Consider the following 17,854-nt stretch of genomic DNA (forward strand, 5'->3'; position numbering starts at 1 on the left):
TTTCAGCGTTTCAATGGTAGATAATGCGACACATTTTTTTTACTGGGTCATTTTGACCCAGAGTGTCCTTTAAGGGTTAAAAATGTTACCACAAAAAGTTTTTGAACAATTTTAAAATATTTCTAAAACTATTTTAAAATGTTTCTTGCAATATTTTTATAGAAATATTTAGAAATATTTTTTGAAAATATTTTGTGCTGTATGGGAACTTGATCCGTTCACTCGTTATTGAGATCTCAAAATCTCGGGTACTTGCAACTTGTCGCGTCGCGTAAATAGAAGAGTCACGGTCTCGCTTCGCATGTACTTGGGGCGCGAGACACTACCGTGTCTCTTGATAATTTTCAACTTATATATTATATAATAATTTCAATCAAGTGCCAGGCAATCTCCTTGCAGAAATTTAAAAAACCTGTTTGTAGATGCTTCCAGATAGGAGATAGATACTTCCAGAGGGATTTACTAAAACATGTTTTTCTTTCCAGAACAATTTGTGAAAGTGGTTGAACAAATTATCTTTACGAAAATTAATATAAAAATTCTGAAAGTCAAAATATCGTCATATAATGATTTTATGACGAGTCACTGTGCAGTCATTTTAGAGTCATAATAGTTCAGTGATCAAACTCTGACTTTCTCCCGTCACTTTGACGTCATTGCACAATGACATCATCTTGACTTTTTGTTCTCCTTGGGTATACAGGCGATTAAAATATATTTAAATATATATAAAATGTTTAATATACAATTTGACATGATTATACATGAGTTCATATAATTTATATATATATATATATATATATATATATATATACAAAATTTAGTACAATATTGTGTATACATGTGGTATGAAGAAATGGAAAACTTTATTGTTATCTCCATATGTGAAGCTCAATTTTGGATATTTTGATCCCACATTAGTTAAGTGGATGATACCTAAAAATAAAATTTGGATTAATACACAGCAAGTCTTTTAGTTACTTATATTTTATTTTTATTTCTTGTATTATATATTATTTTGTTATTTTAATCAACGTAAAATATAATTTGTAAGTACAACGAATGTATTACAATGAATAAAAGTAATACAATGAGTAATACTTGACAAAAATAAAACTTTGAACATAAATTTTACATATAAATATGTGAAAATAACATTTAAATAATAATATAACATTTTAAAAATAATATTACACTTTTTGAAAAGAATAACTACGCATATCACATTATGACTAATGTTTATGTTAAAAACATGTTTTACTTCACTCTACTATGCATAGCCATAGTTTTGCTTGAAAATGAGGTCTTTGACATTTTAACTTTGGAAGATTTAATTTTAACACATAACGCATAGAATCGCAAAATTATTTTTTCTTTTAAATTGTAGCATGCTGGTAAAAAATAATTAATTTTATGAAATTGATGTACGAAAAACTGTTTTAAATTAATGTGTTTTTGTAAACGCATATAGTCGTAATATTTTCTAAAAACCCAGTGAACACAGTAATATAGCAGCAATGTAACGGCAATGTAACCGAATATAACAGGTTATATCAACCAGAGTGAAATTGTAACTTACATGCAACTTACATGTAAGTTACAATTTCCAACTCAGCAATATAACATGTTACATAACGTGTTATTTAACTATTACCTAACAGTTGGCGTAACTGCAATATTGCCATTAAACTAGCTGTAACATTGCTGTTTATATTTACGGCAATATAACAATAGATATAACTGTAATGTTACAGTTATAATAAGGTAATGAGCGCGTTACGAAAATTGAATAAAAGTATACTGATTCACAATTCCTATTTATTAATAAAATGTATGTATTACACCAAACGAAATAATTATAATGTGTATTAAATCAATAATATCAAAATGTAACAAACTTAAAATTAGGAATATTTTTTATATTAGGAACATTTTTTGCATTTCCTGCAAACTTCGCCTATCGACTAGATACTAATAGGGCGACTAATATATAGATACTAATTGACTAGATACCGAGTGATGGCCGTGATCAAATAATACGTCAGTTTTTGCAATGTCGCTATCACAGTTACATAATACATCCCACCTCTTTATTATTTATTATACGTAGTAGTGTTACGCGATTGCATCACTCGTTAAAGACGGCAAATGTTTTCGTGCAAAGATCGTGTATAAGGCACAGCAGGACCTTCGATTCAATCAAGTTATACTGCGCGTGCCAGAAGGCAAACAAAAACTCACAGCACAGCAATTCCGGTCACCGGTGTAGACTTTTTTATTCCGTCGTGGGTTTCTTGAATTTAGTTACTAATAATAATGTTTATGAATAAAAAAGAAATAAAAAGGACTTTTTGACAAAGGACACAAAGGCATTTTGCCCACGATTGTATGACAACAGAAAGTATCTTTATCTTTTATCTAAAGAAGACTCTGTAACCTTGAAAGAGTCTGTCTTGCCTTCGTTGTCTTTACTTTCTCCTCTCTGCTTTTTTCTTCTCTTTTTCTGCTGTTCGAGTTCGTCGTTGTTTAGCAAACCGGAACCATTCTGCGACGGTCTCTTCGAATTCAATTTCCTTCGTTGCCGGATATATATTCAAAATAGCATCTGTGAACAAAATGAATATAATTAATGATGTAAAAATGTATAAAACATCTAAAAATTCGATAATAAATGACAGTAAATTTAGATTTGCTAGGGTTGACGGGGATAACTTCCAACAGTAAGGTTATTATGATGAACAATTGGACGAGGAGAACTGACCAATTATCTTGCATTCTGTTTCATTCTATTTTATTTACGTTCAGATAATAAAACGATTATAGTATAATTTGGGTTTGTAATGAAAACCGACCATGTTTGCAACAATCTCAATATTACCACACAGCTCTTATGTTTGCTACTCTAAGTGAGAAATGGCTATAACATCTTTAAACTCTTTCGAATAGTATTGCAAAAAACAATCAAGACAATTGTATAAAAAAAGTTACTTTTTCGAATCGATATCGGTAACGCTGATTGGGAATACCTATTCCTAACTACTATAATACATATTTTTAGATTATTGAACTGTCTGTTTGCATCAAGAGCATTATTGTTAACGTTTCTGCCAAAAACCGGACAACAGAAAAGGAGAAACCCTATCGTCAAACAACGTTAAAATGACACTTTCTGGTGCTAAAATCTCAAAGTTATTACTCACCTTGCATTATTTTAATAATACACAGACCTTCAATACAAAAGTTTTCCTTCCGTCCTTTCCATGAACATAACTCTGCGCAGGGATTTGTGAAGAACTTTGTGCAAGTTCTTTGAATGTCCTCACGCGCTGTGTGATCTCCAATTTTCCGTACAAACGTATTCTGCAATAGAAATATTATTACTCCGATAAATCGGCTAATCCCGAAATAATAAAGAAAGATTATCCCGAGTCCACCGATAAATCGGCTAATCCCGAAACAATAGAAAGATTATCCTGAGTCCACCGATAAATCGGCTAATCCCGAAACAATAGAAAGATTATCCCGAGTCCACCGATAAATCGGCTAATCCCGAAATAATAAAGAGATGATCAAGAGGGATGTGAGGGTTAGTGTATGACCGAGAGACTTCCCGAACACGAGAATGTATAATAATATAAAAGGGGGAACCGATATATATATATATATATATATATATAGATGTAGGAGCAGTGGATATATAGAGACATTTTTAGTATAGGGATATTTCAGTATAGAGACATTCTAGTATAGAGACATTTCAGTGAGAATGCGAGGTTGGTGAGGGAGAGGGCGTGTTGGAAGCGGCAGTTTTTGGAAGACGTTGATCGCGTGAGGAGGTGTGGCGATGAGTCTCGAGTATTCGTTTTCGTTTTATTAGAAGATTTCCTCGCGCGGTGTGACGGAATATTGTTCTCGGCTAAAGATCCTACATAAATATTGGGGGCTCGTCCGGGATTTGGCTGGGAGAACGGTTCCGTACGGTGTCTGGTGCGGTGTGTGCGCATCGGAATTCGACGGCGTGCGTAACGGGCAGACGGCCTCAGAAACATTACGCGACGCTAAGGCGTGACTCTAAAGGCGTGCGGTCGAGAAGATTCGGTGGTGCGGATCGTAACTGGCAGGCGGCCGTGTGGTTACGGGACGTGCGAAACTGATTTGCGTGCTGAGTGCACACAAGGCGACTCGACGAAAGGCGTAACGATAAAATGGCGGATTCCGGCAAAGGCGATGCGGGAACGAGCGTGGTAGACGTGAATGCGCTATCACCGGAAGAATTAAGGCGTAAGCTAGAAGAGCTCAAGTTGTCTGTGAAGGGCAGTAAACCCGTGTTGGCGGAAAGGCTGCGACAAGTTTTGTCCGGTAACGCAATAGACGCGACCAACGTGAAAGAAAGTGAAGTTACCGACGGAGAAGACGAAGAAGAGTCGAAGGCGGAAGACGTTGACCGGTTAAGGGGATCCTGCAGTGACAGGCGAACTTCCTCGATGTCGATAATGTCAACCTTTCTAATTTTGTTTTCCCTATATCTGTCTTTGTCTAACGAAATGACATCTGTCCTTGTTTGATTGCTCGCCATCTCTCGCAAGATTCGGCAACTACTGTTGCTGCTCTTCTTGTCATTCTGCATCCGTATTTGCATTACTAAAATAATTTTTCGATGGATCTTTTTTTGTACGCATTGAATCTTACTTTTACTTGCACGATATTATTCCTACATGTTTTCCCAAGGGCAGATGATAAACATTATGTATGTATAAACTGCAGAATTTTTGTTTCAAGCAAATATTGTCGTCAGGTGACAGCTGTATGTGCCCAAATAAGTAATATTTTTAATTTTTTGGTGTTTTTGATATAAAATCGCGTTTGTTACCCTAGATTTTTATGCGGACTTTAATTCTGTAAAAGATTTTTGCAATTCTATAAAGCCAATTAAAAGATCCATCGAAAAACGATAATGTCGGTAAATCATACGGCTGCAGGATCCCCTTAACGGTAGCTGAGTTGAAAGCGCGCTTGCGCGCATTAGGGCCAGGGCTGAAGACGACAGGCGACAAGGCAACGCTGCGTGATAGGCTAAAGGCCGCTATAGAAGAAGATGACGAATCAGAAGACGACGAGGGTGACGAAGATGACGACAGTGAAGATGGCAGCAGTGATGAGGAAAGAGCGCCAGCGGCGAGAAGGAGCACCAATAGGAGAAGCGGAAAACACGCTGTAAATGCGACCCGAGAAGTAAACCGACGAGACGTATACCCTGTTAGACAGGTGATTATGTCATTTAAAGACGTCGAGGATGCCCTCGAAACATTTAGCGGAGACGGCGGTGAAAACGTACATCGCTGGTTGTGGCTGGTTGATCCATTTTGAAGAAACGGCTGAAGTGTGTCAATGGACGGAAGCTCAGAAGGTTATATACGCTAAAAGACTGTTGCGTGGATCTGCAAAGTCATTTGCTAATTTTGAATGCTCTGCCAAGAATTGGAAGAAGTTGAGACAGTCTCTGGTGAGCGAATTCTCAAAGACGATAAACAACAAGCAGTTGCATCAGAGGTTAAGTTCGGTGAAGAAGAGAAATGACGAATCGTATCAGGCGTATGTTTATCGTGTTTTGGAAGTAGCTAGTCATGGCGATATCGAGCTAGATGCCAAAATCCAGTACATAATAGATGGTATTCAAGACGAAGAAGCAAACAAGACCATTTTGTACTCAGCAACCACAATCAGGGAGCTGAGAAAGAGGTTAGCTCAATACGAAGTTCAGAAGAGTAATTCTAGAAGTAAGTCAACAATGAAGAATCGACTTCCAGATAAAACTAAGAAGATGCCTCAAGCTGGACAGGCGACAGACAGTGACAAGCAGAAAAAATGTTTTAATTGTGGAAGCAAGAAGCATTTAGGCAATGACTGTCCTGATAAAGAGAAAGGGCCGAAGTGCTTCAAGTGTGCGCAGTTCGGGCACGTGGTAAATGTACTTGATGAGCCAGATGACGATAATGAAGTAGACGTGACTCATGTCACAAACACGACCTTGAGAGCTGATTTGAAAGAGTTGATTGAAGATTATCAGCCACAACAGACTAAGGATAGCGGCGTGAAGATGCGAATCATGCTGACGGACAACGTTCCGGTGTATCAACGTGCACGAAGATTATCGGCCGAGCAAACTCGAATTGTGAATGGTATAATCCAGTCCTGGATAAAAGATGGAGTAGTTCGACCAAGTTCATCCGACTATGCCAGTCCCGTGGTATTAGTGGAGAAGAAGAACGGAGAATGGAGACTCTGTGTAGATTATAGGGCGTTGAATAAGAAGATAATTAGAGACAGAAACCCTTTGCCCTTGGTCGAAGATCAATTAGATAGGTTGCAAGAGGCAGCAGTGTTTAGCACACTCGACTTGAAGGACGGATTTTTCCACGTGGCGGTAGACGAAAAGAGTGTCAAATTTACGTCGTTTATAGTACCAGATGGTCAGTATGAGTTTCTTAAAGTTCCTTTCGGACTCTGTAATTCACCAGCTGTTTTTCAGAGACATATTAGAGCGGTATTTAGAGATTTGATCGCTGACGGCACTGTTTTGTCCTACCTGGATGATCTAATTGTGGCAGCTAAGACTGAAGAAAAAAATCTACAGAAGTTGAAAAGAGTCTTAGGCCCGAATTCATAGTCGTTTCTCAAATCTTGAGACGTAAGAATTTCTCAAATCTCAAGTCATTTCTTTACATTGTGAGAGCTGATCATAGCTACCCAGCAAACACAAACTATAACTATTATATAACACAGAAGTAACATGAAATATAACTATAGTAATGTAATATATATATAGCAGTTATGCAATCTTTTTTGTAGCAGTAATATAACTGTGTTTTGTAATAGTTATATTGCTCTGTTATTTATTGGTTACACTACAATAACAACAATAAAACGTCAACATAACACGTTATACTGACAAAACGTGCAATATTGATATCTATAGGATTTATTATTTATATAAATATAAGTTATATAAACAAGACCGCGGCGTCTTAAAATAATATATTGTACGTACAATTATAAAATAAGCCAAAATATGTATATTAACAATAACATAAAACATACTTAAGACGGTCTTGAAATAATAGAATTTGGTCTATGACCGGCATTGACTCGCTTTTATTAATTCGTCTTAAGTATGTTTTAAGTTATTAATATACATATATTTTGGTTTATTTTAGAATTGTACGTATACACACAATTATTCTAAGACGCCGCGGTTTTTATATATTTTATATCTATATAAATAATAAATATAGATATCTATTATTATTTTATTTGTAAGAATCGATTTGACTAATACAAATATCAAAAAATATATTTTCTGTATCAATAATTATATAAATATTATACATTATTTTTTAATTTATATATACATTATAATAGGGAAGGGGAAGGGCAGAGAAGAGAAGATCGGTGATTGGGCGCGTTCAGGAGATACAGCCACTCAGTAGCAGTCGAACGTGATTGGCTCTTACTTTTAGAATCAACAAATCAACGCAAAGTGTTAACAACACGAACTCAACAGTTGGTATCTGCTGAACGCGCCCATTGCCATGCATGGTGACAGAGGTTAGGAAGTATTCCATCACATTTCGGCCGGGACGGTCGCGCGCTCGCGGATCCGCGGATCAAATTAATCAGATCCAACAAGCAACGAGCGTCGTCTACAATGGCAGCAGGAGTAGTGAATGCAAAGAGTAGGCGTTAGACGTAGGCTGTAGAATTAAGATCTCTTTACGCCCAAGTGTCTACAATAGCGTATAGTAAGGATTACAATGAGCAAATCAACGTCGTTGGACACCGGCTATATAAAGCGGCCTTTACGTCAAATCACGCGAGATAACCTAGAAACGTTTTCCATCGTGTCTTGAGTTAACTTAATTGCCGGGGAACGGACTCCGCATCGTCTCCCGCCTCGTCGTCAAAGAGCTCAGAGATCGTGAGTGTTCCATCGACTTGGTCCAATATGTCGTACTTGATGACGAGAGGATGAGCGAGGATTATCTACATCGGTTAATTTACAATCATATAGGTAATTATCTCTTTCATATTACGCGTACTCTATACGTGATTGTATAAATTAATTGGCGTGTATACATTTATCTGTTTGTACACAGGCGGTAATATCAAAGCATTGCGGCATATCAGCGTTGTTGGTGCACAGTCATGGATTTACAAAAAATTGGAATTGCATTATTTATTATGTTATGGAGCCAGCTTCTGAATATTCAGTGGCGCATTATTCAGACGAGGAGAGCTACTGGAAGTCGAAGCCGTCGAAGGTGGTGGGTACGGCCCGTAAACAAGCGCAGATTTGATCAGGGTTTCAACCTTAACTTATTTCGTGAACTGAGTATCAGTAATCACGAAGAATTTTTTGGGTATACTCGGATGTGGCCGGAGCAGTTTGAATTCTTACTCAGTTTGGTGCATCCACTCCTAGAAAAACACAGCATGCGAGCACCTCTTTCACCCAGGCTTCGTTTGAGCCTGACCTTGACGTAAGTACCAATCAATTCTGCGTTTAAAAAATTAAAATCTGATATGAATGAATGTCTTTTTTTTATGCATAGGTATCTTGCTCAAGGAGAAAGCATGCGGACAAAGCATCTGGAATTTAGAGTTGGAAAATCTACGGTCTGCAAAATAATACCAGAAGTTTGTCGTGCTATTTGGCTTGTTTTGCAACCTGTTGTGCTTCCCACATTAGATGCCGATGGCTGGAAAAAAATAAGTGAAGAATATATGTTGAAATGGCAATTTCCAAACTGTATTGGTGCTCTTGATGGCAGACACATGGAAATCGAGAAACCGCCATGCTCTGGATCACAGTACCACAACTACAAGCGATTTTTTAGTATGGTGCTGTTGGCACTCTGTGATGCAAATCATAAATTTACATGGGTGGACATTGGACAGTTTGGTGAGTAATGGTGGTCTCTTCTTTTAATAACTGACACTACTGACAGAAAATAAATTAATCCTCAATCCTCAATCCGTTGCAATAAAGTATTTGGTTTAACTTACAGGTTCGATCAGTGACGGTGGTGTGTGGAGAAATTCTGAATTGGCTTCAGACCTTGCCTCCGGTGACGCTGATATTCCAGCACCAACACCTCTGCCAGGGAGAGATGTCCCCTTTCCACATGTGATTGTGGCCGATGAGGCCTTCCCTCTTAACACATACCTCATGCGCCCCTATGCAAGACGCAATCAATTAACACGCGAGCAGCGTGTTTTTAATTACCGGCTCAGTAGAGCTCGCCTCTGCATAGAAAACACATTTGGGATACTAGTGTCGCTGGCATATTTTGCACAAACAATTGCGTTTTTCTGTAGCAAATACACAAGAGATTTTGAAAGCTCTTGTTTGTCTCCACAACTTTATTATGAGCAGTAATGACAATAATGATAGATGTGCCTCTCAGTATTGCCCTCCCGATTGGCTCGATGTTGAGAATGAGGCTGGGCTTATTCATGACGGTCGGTGGAGGACTATTGGCCCTGGTGTATTTTTCAAAGAGTTGGGTAGAACTGGAGTTAATCGAGGTGGCTCAGAGTCTGAAGGCGTGCGCAATTACCTAAAAGAGTATTTTGTATCTCCAGTTGGGGAAGCTCAGGTGCCCTGGCAGTATGTGACAGCTTTCCAAGGTCAAATAATTAACCCTCCCGCGTAGTCAAATTTATGTTTCCGTATCCCCCTGTGATGATTTTTCTATATATTTTAATAATGTGCTTCGTAGGTTTAATTCTTTTGTCTTGCGTTTTATGTGGTTGTAACTTGCTACCTAGTTCTCCAGTTAAACGCTGCGTTACTTGGCTATGAAAAGAGCATAATAAATATTTTCAAGACTGATAATTTTGTTTATGGGTTTGTCAATAAGAAAAATGAATAAAATAAACGATTGCATTAATTGCGATAACATTTATTTTTTACTTGTTATCCTCAAAATACAAAACCTCCAATACATCCTCCAATACAAAACCAACACAGTTTAAACTCGATGCTTTGGTCTGCAGTGGAAGTGTGTGTGTTTGTGTCTCTTTGTGTATGCGTGTGTGTAGATATGATCTCTCGCGTATATCATGTATATAAAATTTTTTTTATAAAATATATACATATCAAATATATTTCTACTTATTTCTTCATACATTTATTTTAAAACGCAACACGCACTCAATCACACTCTTTTCTAGCATTATTGTCCATTTCTCTCGTTATTGATTCTTATCAACTCACTCTCTTTCTCTCTCTCTTTCTCTCTCGCTCAGTATCATCATCATTCTCTCCTGCCTTTCATACTGTGTAGCCTATTCATTTTAATATGGAAGACAATCGAAGTTTACAAAAGGCACTCACTTGCGAGATCGGACGACCGCAGTTGCACTGGAAACAGCGTCGCTGTGACTGAAAATTTTTCGAGCGTTTTCTAAAAAGAAAAAGTCTAACTACACCTTGCTACCTGGTCGCTTCTCACACGACTGATAAAATAAAAGAAAGAAGAAAAACCTAAAACTATCCTACAAATCTCTACTTTACAGTCCATTTATGAAAATTATCACGAACAAAACCTTTTGTTCTAAGCAAGGTTGCGCATGTATTCAATAATACAACAACGTACTGAAGCATTCTCGCGTTACACGAACATAAAACAAGCGGAACTGGAAACATATCGTCATAAATGTACTAAAAAATACTTTAATATTTCTGAAAAGTACGAGTAAGTGTTGAAACTAAACAAAAATGAACACATTATGAAGACTTATTTTTTTAGTCCATAATAAGTTGAAAGTTCAACTAAAGGCTACTTTTAAGTTATTCCTTAAAAGCTTACAATAATAATAAATTTGTGTATATTTAAACAAAATATTTTTTGGTCTTCGTATAAGATTATCATATTATAATTACTGTCTGTAATTATAATTTATAATATTAAATATAATTATAGAGACAATAAGTAAATTAAAAACATTAATTTTTATGACCGATAATTATAATTATAATTATCGGTCATAAATTACAGTAAGTAAATAAAAAATTTTAGCAAAAATCACAGCTATTCCAATCTTGCTTCACTGTGCTTGTCCACTTTTGTTTTAGAGAAATCATTGATGTGTTGCAACACACCAATGAGACATTCAAGCAGAGCATGCTCGGGTATTGCACTTAATGCGAATCCTATGGCACTCAGCATGGGCTGAACACCAGGAGATGCATTGCTAACAACTGCTGACGGGGCACTTGGCTGTGCAGGTGGAGTCGTAATTGCTTCACCGATCTTCACTGCAAGGTCTGTCAGTTCCTTATTCTGCTCAATGAAGGACTTATTGACAGCGTCTATCTCCTGTCGTTTTCTGGTTGCAAAGGAATCAGGTGGAGGCACCTTGCGTTTGGTACTAATCTTGGACATAGCCCTATGCACCTGTCCAATGTTGCTTTCAGACCTCGAAGTAACTGCAGATACTGGTGTTGCAGGAGGTAGTGTTGCAGAAGGTAGTGTTGCAGAAGGTAGTGTTGCAGGAGGTAGTGTTGCAGGAGGTGGTGTTACAGCAGGTGGTGTTGCAGGAGGAGGTGGCGAATAGGGGTCCTCAGATACTTCTGTAGAACTCTCATCAGTATCTGAAAATGCAACAGATGAATACTTCAGATTATGTTATACCAAACTGTGTGAGACCTCACAATGAATCTTTAATCTCCTTACTTGCGAGTCTTGTATGCAAGTCCCAATTCCAAGAACTAGACGTGTCTGGGCTTGTAGCAGAGAAGGGGGGAATTGTGCATAACACTGTTACTTGACCATCAGAAGGAGCAGGCGTAGACAGGACCGAGGAACTTGGTCGAAGTCCTGGCACTTGACACTTTGTAAGAGCTTTGGACTTGTAGTTGGATGAGGTTCTGTAATCACATTACAAACATTAATTATGTCATCAACATTTGTTATGCAGAACTTCTCCGGCCACAACACTTACTTTCTAGGTTTGATGATGTCCTCCAGGAATGTTAGATCCTTGTAGAGCACCCAAGTTGGTGTGTATGTGGGCTGATCAGCTCCAGCTCCAGACCTTGGCATAGACTGCACGACTTTCCTCCGCTCTTTTCCAAAGCGCTGCCTCAGGGCATAAAATCTTTTCTCAGCAGCAGGACCTGACAAGTAAATTATTTTTCATTCCTTTCATTTCACAAAAATGCAAATTATTAGGTTATTACATTTATTATTACATTATTATTATTAAGCCTCTTGCACAATGCCAGGCAACAGGCAATAGGAACAGGAAATAACCCAAAAATTGTTAATTACAACCTAAAAAATTCGAATGCTATGATTGGTTGGCAACAGGCAATAGGCACAGAATTTTCAACGTGACGGAAACTCTGTGTCTATTGCCTGTGTCACTGTTTATTCTGCATTTATACATGATTTCTGATTTCTATTCCCTATTCCTATTCCCTGTTGCCTGGCGTTGTGCAAGGGGCTTAACAATTTCTTTTCCCAGTGTCCCAAAGTTATAAGCTAACCTAACTTTACCTGCATTCTGTTAAACATGTCCTTCATCGATTTACTGTGACATATCGTTCATTGAATATACTGTAACAACAAATCACTACAAAACTGTATCAACATTTCAAAATAATCGAAATAAACTTACCTTCTAGTGGATGAGTGAGGCTCGCGCCGACCTGCATCCATGCTGCAGTCTTCACATTTCCATTGGCGTATAACTTTTCGGTCTTGTCGTACAAAAATCTATTAACTCGGACCACGGCAATTAGCTCTCTGTCACTGCTGAGCTCATCTTCCGAAAGGTATTCCGTCAATTCCATGTCCGACATACTTGCAGGTTAAGAGCCTACGCACGAGGATTGTCGTGACCGTTTAGTCGTAAGTCGGAAGTCAACGCACAATTAATTGACGTTAGCGTATATCATATTCGTCGCGTGATGCGACGCGATGGATATGACATACGCTAATGTCAAGAGGAGGAGAAGAAGACAATTCAAACTACACCGGCTTGACCGGCTCCCTGTCACGTGCGCTTTTGTTACTGTCGAACTCTCATTGGCTGAGAGTAAAGGACAGTAAGGGAGCAGACTGTAGGAAATGGAATTCAACCATTTCGCTTACGGCCTTACTCTACGCCCTATTACACCAGAAAACCAGCTTACTCTGACATCGTACAGTCTTAATCCACCACTCCTGCTGCCATTGTAGACGACGCTGAATTCAACCATTTCGCTTACGGCCTTACTCTACGCCCTATTACACCAGAAAACCAGCTTACTCTGACATTGTACAGTCTTAATCCACCACTCCTGCTGCCATTGTAGACGACGCTTAAAGTGTCGCTTCCGAAAGTATTCCTTCGAAAGAAGGAGAAACTGAGCCACGAGAAACCGCAAAAGCATCACCAGAAGATACTGCGGCGATAGACAAATCGAAAGAAGAGATTACAGGAATCGCAGAAGCATCGGTGGGAGCCATCGTCGAGCAACTACGACATCACCAGCACAATCGGCTGCGAAAAAAAACCGCTACGAGTTCTCCAGTGATCGATACCTGGCCGGATCGTCACCCGCGCACGACGGCAGGCTATCCAGTACCGAGACGCCGCGCTACATCGTCTCTTCCACCGAACGTCTCCTGGCGCCGACGTCCTCTGTATGGTGGTAGATTAGCAAGATGCAACGATCCCACGATTTTGAAGCGCGAGGAGTGCGTCGGTGTATTTATGAGAAGAGTGTTCGTGACGAAGATGAAACTGTGACCGGGAAAAAACGAGAGTTATCCATCCATATTGGTACCGCGCGTTTGGTAAGCTAAATCATGTAATTCCGGAAAATTTTCTTTGACTAATATTAGCTGTACTTTATTATAAACATTTCTTTTGCTAAAGTTAATAAACATATATATTATATATATTATAAACATTTCTAATATAAAGATACCATATATTCGTCGTACTAATTTTATACGTATTTTTCAGGGCTAATCCTAAAAGATTCAATTTTGATAATTTTGGTGACGCTATGATGGCTCTGTTCGAAGTGCTTTCTTTCAAAGGCTGGCTTGACGTGCGGGATGTCCTTATTAAGGCTCTCGGACCTGTAAGTAATTATCTTTTCAAAATTTGGGATAAGAATATTATTGCCATCGTATTCGTCAATATCTTATTGCATTCTCTTTCCAGCTTCACTCAATCTATATACACATTTATATTTCCCTCGGTTGCATGATCGGCTTGACATTGTTCGTGGGTGTCGTGATCGCGAATTACTCTGAGAATAAAGGCACCGCTTTGCTCACGGTCGATCAAAGACGATGGTGAGGCGTCGCATATTTTATCAGCGAATGTCGCGATTTCTATCACGATCTACAGATTGCGAATTTTTGTTGGGATGCAGGTGCGACTTAAAAAAACGTCTGAAGATTGCCCAACCGCTGCATTTACTACCTAGACCGGACGGCAAGATGTTCCGCGCTTTCATCTATGACATCACGCAGAACATTTATTTCAAGAGGTTCATCGCCGCAATGGTGCTCGTGAACAGCGCCTTTCTGTGCGTTTCTGTAAGTTGAACAAAGTAATTTTCAGATACATGAGACCCAATAGATATTTTTCAAGGCCAATCCACTGTCAATAGAATCATGCAACTTTAACGAGCATTGCAAAAAGACTATTTCTTTGAATCATTTGCTTCTTGTCGGTTATCATTAAATTATGGTAAAAGTAAATGTGGCATATTTGCTCGTGTTTAATCTGCCATCTTGCTTCCTGTTCTTTTTTTATCCTGCTCACCCGAAATGGAGACTCGAGGAGAAACACACGGAAGCTTTAGCTACAGTCTCCACGATTCTGACACTGGTCTTCCTCGTGAAAGTAATCATGAAAATTATTGCTTTTACACCACGTGGCTATTGGCAGTCCAGAAGAATCAGATACGATTTGCTCGTGACAATCGTGGGCATTATCTGGATCATCATACACTGCACGATGCAGGTATATTCAAGAATCCTTTACATCGTACCTTTCTTTCGTCTACCACTCGTCGTTCACTCCCACGGTGTCATTTTGTTTTACTATATTGTTTTCAGAACGATCTGTCCTATGTAATTGAATTTATGGTCGTGATCCTGAGATTCTTCACCATCACCGGTAAACACACCACTCTCAAGATGCTAATGTTGACGGTCGGTGTGTCCGTTTGCAAGAGCTTCTTCATCATATTCGGCATGTTTCTCCTTGTCTTCTTCTAGACGTTAGCCGGCACCATAATCTTCGGCACGGTGAAATACGGAGAAGGCATAGGAAGGTGCGAAAAATATCTACGAGATTTTAAGATGTGTAAATATATATAGAATACAAACGCAATGTTTAATATGGATTTTCCAAAATAATACTAAATTTTTCTTTCACTTTACAATATTTCTTCATCTTGCCCTGCCTCTGCTTGGTATATCAGAAGTAATCTCTTTGCAATCTAGACGCGCTAATTTCGAATCACCGGTTACTGGCGTGGCGATGCTCTTTCGCATAGTGACGGGGGAGGATTGGAACAAAATTATGCACGACTGCATGATACAGCCACCCTATTGCACGCCGGCGGATAATTACTGGGAAATGGACTGCGGCAATTTCCACGCTTCTCTAATTTACTTTTGCACCTTTTACGTCATCATCACTTACATCGTCTTGAATCTTTTAGTGGGTACGTATACGACATACTTGTGCAACAAGGAAAGCTTGCACGAAATCACGTAGATTACAAAAGAGAAATCGCAACAATATATTTTGGGTTCAGTTTTCTACAGTGATTTAATACAAGGATTAAAAATCTTTCTTTTCGAACAGCTATTATCATGGAGAACTTTTCCCTATTCTATTCAAATGAAGAAGACGCGTTGTTATCGTACGCCGACATAAGGAATTTCCACGCCGACATAAAGAACACGTGGAACGTCGTTGATAACAATCAGAAAGGTGTTATACCGGTAAAGCGGGTATGGTCTTATCTCGAATCAGAGAATCCTCGTTATATTGACAAAACGCAATCTGTAAGGAGCAAATGCCGACGTTAGCGCATTTTAGGTAAAGTTTATCTTGTGGTTGTTGAAGGGCAGATTGGAGACTGATCCGCAAAAGGATCGTCTGCTTTTCAAATACATGTGCTACGAACTGGAACGATTGCACAATGGCGAAGACGTTACCTTTCACGATGTTATTAAGTAAATTCCACAAAAAGGATTGTGAATATAATATTAAACATTCAGCAGCTTCTCAAGTAAAATTCTTAGATGCTCAGATTTCTCAGATCTTTGATACGATAAAACGCGCAGAGTTTCTTCTTTTCCCTTTTACATCTTTCGATCTGAAATTTTCACTATAAAGGACAATATGAAACCTTTTATAATATTTTGAATTGTATTGTCAATACTTTTCTAAATTGAAGAATTTTTTAGTATGTTATCGTACCGCTCAGTGGACATAAGGAAAGCGCTTCAATTGGAGGACCTTCTTGCACGAGAAGAATTCGAGTACATAATCGAGGAGGAAGTCGCTAAGCAAACTATCAGAACTTGGTTACAGGGCTGCTTGAAGAAGATACGAGCGGTGAGGATAATTTGATTTAAAATCGCATTAGGGAAATAATAATCGCTTTTTTTTTGCAGAAACAAAACAATCTTAACGCCGGGTTTCGTGCTACAAATAATGCGGCTATGCTCACTCAAGATGTAGAGAAGGGTAAAGAGGAGAAAGGCAAGGAAGTTATATTACAATGGGTGGAAATTTCTACAGAATCTGTGCGTTTGATTGAAAGGTTTTCAAGAGCTCTTTAATCGCATTTTGTAAAATTGTGTATTTTATTTTATATCTTTCCATACAATTATTATACTGATTTGCTTATCTTAATTTTCCACCCATAAAATTTGATTTTTTTATGTGTTCGATTAAATATACTACTCTTTTATCTGTTATACAAAGGAGAAAATAAATCCTTAAATTAATATAAATGATATCTATAGTTCAAACCTGTAAAAAAAAGCTTAAAGAAAAAAGAAAAAAGCTTGAAGAATGTGTGCATCAATAAAAAATTTGTGCAATAAAAAATATATGTTTTAATATTAATTTTTCTTTAAAACATTAAAAATTCGTTATTTGTATCTATAATAACTGTGGAGTTATAATTTATGTCTGTTGTATAGATGCATCTCATTGTCAATACATTTATATAGATCTACATGTAATTATTTCAGAGATGTATCTGCATAAAAGATATAAATTTTAACTTTACAGTTATTATAGATACAAATAACTTCGAGCATTATGGCTATTTCAATACTAGATATATAACAGTATTTCGGTAGTATATATATTGCAGTTATATACATTTTCGGCAATTAATGTAGCAGTTACATTAAATTATAGTATTTTATATAATTTCAATATAATGCGTTATATTGCTGTTATGTCCACACAATGTCACGTGAGTGGGAAATTACAATTAACATAGGTATATATAACTGAAACCTCCAGGTTACATTACACGTTACATTTCGTTTTATTACGGCAATATAAGGGTTACATAACTGTGTTTGCTGGGTACTTTATAATCTATGGCTCAAAAAAGATGAAAAAGACATAAAAGACGGAAAATAACCTTTAATATCTAAATCTAAAACGTAAGTAATTAAATGTACTTAAGTAATGAAATAAAGACTACAGAAAATTCATACAGAAAAAGTAAGTGAAAAGTGAGAAATAAAGAAATATTGCATAACATTCTATTCCTTTAATAGATTTTATATCACACGTGCGCGGA

At 37.7% G+C, this 17,854-nt stretch overlaps 2 protein-coding genes and 1 pseudogene across 5 annotated transcripts; 2 read left to right on the forward strand and 1 right to left on the reverse strand.

Annotated features, from left to right (window-relative positions):
• The first annotated feature begins 7,023 nt into the window (after positions 1–7,023).
• On the forward strand, positions 7,024–9,959 carry LOC139783926 (putative nuclease HARBI1; annotated as a pseudogene).
• A 1,752-nt stretch (positions 9,960–11,711) lies between these two features.
• On the reverse strand, positions 11,712–13,295 carry LOC139783928 (uncharacterized). 3 transcript variants are annotated; one of them, XM_071723099.1, is made up of 5 exons: positions 13,202–13,295; positions 12,685–12,885; positions 12,554–12,623; positions 12,007–12,181; positions 11,712–11,932 (listed from the first exon to the last, which is right to left on the reverse strand). In XM_071723099.1, the coding sequence occupies exons 3-5, from the start codon at positions 12,588–12,590 to the stop codon at positions 11,713–11,715; spliced, it is 432 nt and encodes a 143-aa protein (XP_071579200.1). In that variant the 5' UTR covers positions 12,591–12,623; positions 12,685–12,885; positions 13,202–13,295; the 3' UTR covers position 11,712. The 3 variants fall into 3 exon arrangements, 1 of the variants encoding a protein (XP_071579200.1); XR_011721424.1 differs by lacking the exon at positions 13,202–13,295 and having other exon boundaries at positions 11,717–11,932; positions 12,564–12,639; positions 12,685–12,940; XR_011721423.1 differs by lacking the exon at positions 13,202–13,295 and having other exon boundaries at positions 11,717–11,932; positions 12,564–12,623; positions 12,685–12,934.
• Positions 13,296–13,302: 7 nt separating this feature from the next.
• On the forward strand, positions 13,303–17,150 carry LOC139783927 (sodium leak channel NALCN-like). Of its 2 annotated transcripts, XM_071723098.1 has the most exons (9): positions 13,303–13,847; positions 14,020–14,140; positions 14,224–14,357; positions 14,438–14,603; positions 14,844–15,033; positions 15,129–15,346; positions 15,519–15,742; positions 15,886–16,122; positions 16,494–16,644. In XM_071723098.1, the coding sequence occupies exons 2-6, from the start codon at positions 14,063–14,065 to the stop codon at positions 15,149–15,151; spliced, it is 591 nt and encodes a 196-aa protein (XP_071579199.1). In that variant the 5' UTR covers positions 13,303–13,847; positions 14,020–14,062; the 3' UTR covers positions 15,152–15,346; positions 15,519–15,742; positions 15,886–16,122; positions 16,494–16,644. The 2 variants fall into 2 exon arrangements, 1 of the variants encoding a protein (XP_071579199.1); XR_011721422.1 differs by lacking the exons at positions 13,303–13,847; positions 14,020–14,140; positions 14,224–14,357; positions 14,438–14,603; positions 14,844–15,033 and adding an exon at positions 16,704–17,150 and having other exon boundaries at positions 15,040–15,346.
• Positions 17,151–17,854: the final 704 nt, after the last annotated feature.

This window comes from Temnothorax nylanderi, unplaced genomic scaffold, assembly GCF_030848795.1.
Source record: "Temnothorax nylanderi isolate EJ_2023f unplaced genomic scaffold, tnyl_v1.0 TNYL_tig0560_pilon, whole genome shotgun sequence".
In the NCBI taxonomy this organism is placed as follows: domain Eukaryota; kingdom Metazoa; phylum Arthropoda; class Insecta; order Hymenoptera; family Formicidae; genus Temnothorax; species Temnothorax nylanderi.

Coding starts and splice junctions, on each gene's coding strand:
- LOC139783928 (XM_071723099.1), bottom strand. CDS start 12,590: ATGAAGGACATGTTTAACAGAATGCAGGTAAAGTTAG. Junction 12,182..12,553: donor CAGAATGCAGGTAAAGTTAG/GTTAGCTTATAA, acceptor TTTACTTGTCAG/GTCCTGCTGCTGAGAAAAGA. Junction 11,933..12,006: donor GACATCATCAAACCTAGAAA/GTAAGTGTTGTG, acceptor ATGTGATTACAG/AACCTCATCCAACTACAAGT.
- LOC139783927 (XM_071723098.1), top strand. CDS start 14,063: ATGATGGCTCTGTTCGAAGTGCTTTCTTTCAAAGGCTGGCTTGACGTG. Junction 14,141..14,223: donor TTATTAAGGCTCTCGGACCT/GTAAGTAATTAT, acceptor TTCTCTTTCCAG/CTTCACTCAATCTATATACA. Junction 15,034..15,128: donor TCATACACTGCACGATGCAG/GTATATTCAAGA, acceptor TATTGTTTTCAG/AACGATCTGTCCTATGTAAT.